The 7,500-nt window shown below is 46.3% G+C and overlaps 1 protein-coding gene across 1 annotated transcript in view; it reads right to left on the bottom strand.

Annotated features, from left to right (window-relative positions):
• Nucleotides 1-1,322: 1,322 nt before the first annotated feature.
• The window catches only part of myg1 (myg1 exonuclease), a 14,146-nt gene continuing 7,968 nt past the window's right edge, over nt 1,323-7,500 (bottom strand). Inside the window, exons 6-7 of the mRNA XM_083668116.1 lie at nt 7,043-7,224; nt 1,323-1,667 (exon numbers count right to left, since the gene is read on the bottom strand). Of these exons, the coding sequence (XP_083524242.1) occupies nt 1,478-1,667; nt 7,043-7,224 (372 nt within the window). The 3' untranslated portion in view covers nt 1,323-1,477. The remainder of the gene's footprint in view (nt 1,668-7,042; nt 7,225-7,500) is intronic.

The following is a 7,500-nucleotide window of genomic DNA, read 5'->3' as shown; positions in this document are numbered from 1 at the left end:
AATGAATACTATGAAGGACAATCAACAGGCAACACACTGAGGGACACTGACAGACATAATTAAGAAAATAAATGAGTTGATCTGTTGTAGCAGTGACATTTACATACACACACACACACACACACAGTGAACACTGCAGGAATAGAAACAGCAACAGCAGTTACATGAAGGAGCTATAGAGTGCAGGAGAGATGGAGAGCCTGGTGGACAAGAGAAAAGCAGAGGACTGACAGGGAGAGAAAAAAAAGGAGCCCAGAGTATTAATGGGAAATCTGACACATTCCCCCACTTTATTAGAAGGAAATTGACTGCACAGCCCACTTCTGCCAGTACCCTTCTCACAGCCCTAATGTCATGAAAAGCACCTCTCATGTAATTTAAAAAATAATTTCTCAAAATTAATCTATCACGGCTGATTATGAATGCTTCGACCTCTGAGGCATGAGTCGTGGATAAGTGTGTGTGCATGCGTGCCCTGTGTTTGCATGGTCCCACAGTGAATGTCAGCATGCTGAAATGAAAGGGCTCAAATACTTCCCCTGTGTAGTCTCCCAAGGAGGAGGTGAGGACTTATTTTGATGAGCAGCTGCAAGCTGAGGACATTGCGTTTGCCCAACTCCTCGCCACTAGAGAACATCCTCTTTGTCCATGATAGTCATGGATGGTACAGCCAGTGTTCTGAAAATGTATTTTAATAAGCTACCAATTACTTTACAAATGAAGAAGTTGAAAAAAAAAAAGAAGCAATTAATTACATCAAAACTACTTTGTCCAACACACGCCAGTCAGTTCAGTCAGGACTCTTGCGTAGTTTTAATGAGTTGAAAATGGTAATACATTAGGTTTGCTGTAATTGGATGGCTCAACTCTGATATAGCTCAGAGCCCATACAGGTAGGTAAAAACAAGGAGGGAACCTGCAGGTGGAAGTTGGGGCGGTGGGTGGGACGACCAAAATGTAACTTGCATACCGTAGCCAGTGGCGAAAACACTGTTTAACCATGGTGGTGTGGCATGGCTCGGCTCTTTTAAGCCTAGTCCCATGAATATGTAATGTGTTTGCTTTCTTTCATACGTGGATTCAGCTGTCCGTCACATCACGGCCAGCTGCCCTTCTCCTTAAAGTGTCATGAACCTACGTACATTTTTACTAACCCTAACTACCACCAAGCTACTGCAAAATGCTGAAAATGTTAAAAGTTGAACTACTGTACATGCAGTGGAAATACTCCCCAACACTGGGTACAGCCACATAATTACCATCACTTTTACCCACCTGCAGGTATATATCAACATAATTATAATCATCAACAACTAGTAAGATGCTGTTCAGATTGTATTTTATTACAAAACAAGTGCACAACACACATTAAGTACAGTTCGGGTGGCAGGACATGAGCGCATGTGAACGGTTGGCTACAGTATGAGTGTAGTCAACAGTGACTGTGCTAGCTAACAGCGACTGCGGCTATGCTAAGTCAGCTGCTGCCGTTGGCCGGAGACTTGGCAGCAGCCTGCAGTGTCCTCCTGGCCATCTCCAGAGCTCCCTCCTGGGTGCGGTTCCCGCCGATGAAGCCTCCGGCATGGACGAAGATGCATCCTGGGATCCCGCTGAGCTCCGACAGAGCATCATCACGCACGCCGCGCCACTCCTCTGGCAAGGACAGCCTGGGGCAGATGGACACACAGAGGGGAGATGCTGAGGACAGGCACCAAGGCAGTGACACATATGTCCCTAGACCCAGGTGAGACACTCGGAATATGCCCTCCTAATAGAGTTCAGGAGGCTGGAATGTACTGCATGTTGCAGATAGGAAGACTCTTAATAAATCTTACAGTGGATGTTGTTTTGGTTCCTGCTTATTGCTATTCAAGGGTGTGATAACAATTAGGTAGATTACACTGTAAATTAAATATGTCATGGATAGAGCTGACGTGATTCCTTTACACTACGTGTCAAAGAGATGTGTTCTCCTCTAATTTATGTATTTCTAGCTGAACCATGAATCCACCATGTTGTTGTGAGCCTGTTCCACCCCCTCCCCCAGCAAATAGAGCAATAGAGACACATTGTTATTTAATAGTGCAGAAAATCACACACCACCACTCCGAAGTTGATGGCGACATGGTGCCCTATCTGAGTCAATAAACAATCTAACAGAGAATACGATTGGCTCGATGAGGAGGAGGAACAAGTCAACCATAAGTGTCTCACACCCACATCTTGATAGAAAAGCAGAAATTCATGTAAATGCAAAAAAATAAGCTCTTTAACCCTGACTGTGGCTTGACTTGGGGACCATTTGTACTTCTGCAGGATTTGCTGTTTTTTTTGTTGTTTCTTTCAGAAAGGGGACTAGATAAACTGGCAAGCATCGGGGTGATTCCATTTCACAATCCCTAGTGACCTCAAATAGCCTAATTCCATCAACTCCTCAATAATGACACAGTATTTTTAGGAGATGAACCAGGAAAGGGGCCGATAATGAGAGGGGAGGTTGACAACACTACCGCAATGACTGAGGGGGAGAGATGACTACGTAGTCTGAATGGGGTAGAGTGACTCTAATGGTCTCCGTTTGGCAAGGCATTTGCAAAGGTGACACTCAAGAGAGAAGCTATCATCTGAAATACAAAAACCGTATTGCCTATTTCTCTAGGCAATTTTGGCCATGTCAGGCGGCATTCTATCCACATAGCTCAGTGACTCACTAGTTGTATGTGACACACTTCACACATTCTGTTTCTGACATGCTAGAGTTCTGGAAGGAGTTTCTCAGCCAACCAGATGGCAGGAAGACAAAAAGACCATTCTTTCCATTCCCTTCCTCGGAATAACCGACAATAACCGTGTAACATCTTCAACAATGAAATAGAATAGGTATAGATTAGAATACAATGGGGATGGAACCCCAAATCCTGCATAATGACTAGATTGCTTATCAAAAGCTCTGATCTAGATGTCTCAGCCAAAACGCAGAACCACGGATCAAGCTGAGTCTCCTCGTACTTGGTTGACGATGGTGAGACCGCTGTGATATAAATAGAGCGCTCTCCCAGGTGCAGTAGCAGGAACACAGGTGACAACAACGCCCATACCCGCTCAGCCGGCTGATGCCTACTGGGGGAATCATGCCTTCCTGTGAGGGAACCATCTGGAAGCTTGGGCTGGGTCCCATTTCTCCAGCTAGCTCCTGAAGTATGCACTTTGGTACTCCTCTACAGGATTTCATCAAATCCAAATCAAATCAACGTGTATTTATCACACTCACACGATAGACACTGTAAACGGTACAAAGAAATGAAATTGAGCTACCTCTCCACAGTGCAGTGAAATACAAGGATAGGAATAACATCAAACACAATTAGAATACACAATATAAAATCAATAGTAATAACAGTCAAAATATTAACTGTAGCATTGGCATGGTGGAATATATCCACATAAATAGTGTGGAGGAGGTGTTGCTGTCGCCGATCCTGAACACTTGGGGTCTTGCCCATCAGGAAGTCCAAGATCCAGTTGCATTGGGAGGTGTTGCATTGGGAGGTGTTGCATTGGGAGGTCCCTGAGCTTGGTGACAAGCTTGGAGGAAACAATGGTGTTGAATGCTGAACTGTAACTCACAGAGTGTTCCTCTTGTCTAGGTGAGATGAAGCAGCGTGCACTGCAATGGCGATTGCATCGCCTATGGATCTGTTTGGGTGGTATGCAAATTGGAATGGGTCCCCGTGTGTGAATTGATGCGGGTCTTGACCAGCACCTAAAAGCACTTCATGAACACAGATGTGAGTGCTACGGGGGGCAGTAGTCATTTTAGGCGGGTTACCTTGGATTGTTTTGGGCCACAGGGCCACAGGTACAATGGCGGTCAACCTTAAAAAACAGGTGGGAACTAGACTGGGACGGGGAGAGGTGGAATATATCCGTAAAGACAGCTGCCAGCTGGCCGGCGCATGCTCGGAGGACGCAGAGACCTGGGATGCAGCCTGCTTTGTGAGAATTCACCCTCTTAAAAGAGTCTTCCACACGTCGAGCCACAGTTAAGCCACGGGAGGCCCTCGTAGCAGGGCGGGTGTGGTTGACCTCAAACAGAGCATAGAAGGTGTTGTGCTCGTCTGGAAGAGAGGCATCGGTGTGCGGAACACAACTGGATTTCCTTTTTTATAATCCGCTTATCCGCTTGGATTTCCATTTATAATAATTTAGGCTAAAAGCATAGGATTGGTGCGAGCGTGGCCTCTGTAAACCAATCCATTCCCGTTTCAATCCATGGTCGGGGAGTGCACAAGTGCATACTTCAGAAAAAAGGGTGGAGGAATGGTACGCGGCACTAGAATAAGGCGTGTGTGTGTGTGTGTGTGTGTGTGTGTGTGTGTGTGTGTGTGTGTGTGTGCTATCCTCACCTAGCACTTGCTGGTCTGCTACCCTTCGCATACATTAGACTAAAGGGAATCTTAGAAGTATTTTGTGCCGCTAACAGGTATCTTTCTTCAGTCGACATTCAGGTCATCCTAGCTGCAAGCCACTGCTAATGAGATTCCTCAGTGGAGTGGAAAGAGGGGAGAGAAAGGGAAGACGGGGGAGAGAGAAGAGATGGGAAAGCGAGAGAGAAAGGAGAACAAAAGAGAGAGGGTGGAAGAGAGCAGAGGGGGGGGGAGTTGGCAGGGTGCAGAACAAGAGAGAGGGAGAGAGAGCAGAGAGAGAGGGTGATAAAAGGAGAGAGGGAAAGAACAGGAGAGAGGGTGGAGAGATGGGAGGACAGAGAAAGACGGTGAGAGAAGGAAAGAGCAGGAGAGAGGGGTGGGGTGGGGTGGGGGGGGGGGGGGGCTGCGGACTCAAGGCTGGCTGAACTCTCGGGTCTCAGCCTATTGATGTGAATCCTGTACCACACCGACCTCGCTGCCTTTTAATCCCCTCACCCTTTACCATGCTCTGCATGAGCTCAAACCATAAATGATACATCGCTTGGAAAAATCTCTCTCTTTGAAGGATAAGCACAGAGATGGCAACAGTCGGTCAATAACAAGGCCAGTTTCCTGATAAACAACTCACTATGGGTATTTTCCGCATTCCATTGGAATATGTGTCACAAGATTTCGGATTGAGCTGAAAATACACTGCAACCTGGCCGTGCACAAGACATTTGATTAGGTTAATAAAGTCATCGCATCCGAGTATTCGTTTTGTGAAATGGACAAATGCAATTCACTATCATGACAATTCAGTTTACCCTCTGGGACCCAATCTAGTTTAAAATTGCACAGAAAATGACTTATTTAAATAATCGGCAAAAAAAAGAATGACTTTGTCCACTAATAAGCGAATTAGACTGGAAACCGTCTGTGTTATTTCTGCTAGAGGGCAAACAGAAGGCCAACCTGACGTGTTACGCACCCCAAACACAACGACAATCTCAGACGGTATGACGACTCAACACCAGACCAGTGGATTTCAATAAAACAGACAATATCCAGCACGTTCTGTATATATCAAAATTCATACACACATACCCATCATAGTTTCAAGTAAACATTATTTTTGCTGCTTTGTAACGTTGTGGCTCTGCTGAGCGCTGAGCTTTGAATCTGTGTGAGGAGAAATAAAGAGGAGGTTTTATGAATTAATGAATGCCATGAAAAGGAAGCTGGTATGTACTGTATCTCTTTCTGTGTGACTCACATTGTCCCTGGAGTTCAGGAAGCTACCTCTCTCCACAGGATACTGCTCAGTCTAAACGCACGCACACACGCACGCACGCACGCACGCACGCACGCACGCACAGGCACAGACACAGACACAGACACAGACACAGACACAGACACAGACTAAGGCGAAGCCACTACTGTTTGCTTGGGAATAGACCTCTGTCTACGGTTTGGTCATTATACTTTGATGAGTCCTGACAAGATGAGTCACCGCCTCTTTTTAAAACAAGCTTGATGACTTTTTAATGACGGCATGCTTTTGTTTTCATGCAGTATGCCCTGATTTTAGTCATCCCACACTGAGCCCTTTATTCCTCTCTCTAAATGCTTACAATGTACTCCACTGATGTACTGTTGTAGGAGCTCAACCAAACATTTCCAATGGATGTATTCCAATAGGTCGAAATGGCCAATAAACGCTGAAGGAGGAAGAAAGATGATGGGAAGTAGGGTAAACAGTTCCGAGTGGGATGAGATGACGTGCGTAATACCCAGCAGAATAGAGCCTTTGGTTGTCAACACAGTGTCATAAACAGAGGGGGGGGGGGGACGGTCATGTTACATTATTATTCTAACATGATTGTGTTGGCATATTTCCCGACATCGTAATTCCCGAGAAGACTTTCATGTCCGAAGTGTTGTACAAACACTACAGCGTGTTTCTGATGAGTATGCAGGGATCTGGGGGGCATTAATCAACGTGCTGCAACTGAACAACAGCCATCAGTGGAAGGGGTCCAGGGAGAGAGACGGGGGGGGGAGGGTATGACGTTATCAGAGCAGCACTGTGGCTCAGCTTCCAGATGGAACCAACACCCCAGAGAGTTCAGGTAACCAACATTGTCATAGTGATAATGTCACTGTTTCACAGAGCCGTCTTGGGGGAGCCACTGTTTTTTTTTTTGGGGGGGGGGTTTGCAGACGGCAAAAATAATAATCAACTCCAACTCCGTTGAGGTATATTTCTGGAGACGACACACAAGAGTGGAGGTCAGCCGGCTTTCTTTTCACTTATTGGTAATTGCAGTCTGGCACCAGATATGTTATCGGAAACTAGATCACTTCAAGCTTGCTATTTTAAATAGCCATTCCCTGATGGACATGTTGTTATTAATATGAACATATCTGATCTAACGCAGTAGAGCATATGCACTGTGTACACTGCGGGTTGGTTGAACAGAGTGAAAATGATCGACAGGGCCAACTCCAACCAAAGTGTGCTAGGTCCGATATTATTCTTTTCACATTGTTCTTTGAAGCGCTGTTTCAGCCACCATGTTGGATGGCCAGTCTATTACAGCTCAGCTCAGCGCTGTCGTGTGAAATAGTGTTACCTGTTCTGGAAGGTATGCAGGCCCGCTGGAACGCACTGGACCCTCCACTGGGCATTCTGGTCCGGGTACAGGACAAACTTGATGGGCGTCTCCACCTTCAGCTCCTTCTCCAGGGTGAACAGGTGCTCCTTCCAGGGACAGCCGCCCTGGGCGAACACTACCACCTCTCCACTGGGGTCAACCTAGACACAACAACCACACAATACTTAGGGCTGAAACACCACCACAGGGCCAACTCCAACTATACTACACTGTGCTGGCTCAGATATTTTCATTTCACATTGTCCTTTCCAACATTGTTTCCACAACTGTTGGTGGATGAGTAACCAGGCCAGCCCAGTACAGCTCCGCTTGGCTCAGGTTGTGGCTTTGTAGCGTGAAATAGGGTATACTGAGGCATGAATCGGAGCGGGAGGGAGAAAGACGCGTAAACGGGACACACTCGACCAGCATCCCAT

Source organism: Argentina silus (assembly GCF_951799395.1).
Source record: "Argentina silus genome assembly, chromosome: 4".
Taxonomy (NCBI): Eukaryota; Metazoa; Chordata; class Actinopteri; order Argentiniformes; family Argentinidae; genus Argentina; species Argentina silus.
This window is presented reverse-complemented; position numbering and strand designations above follow the sequence as displayed.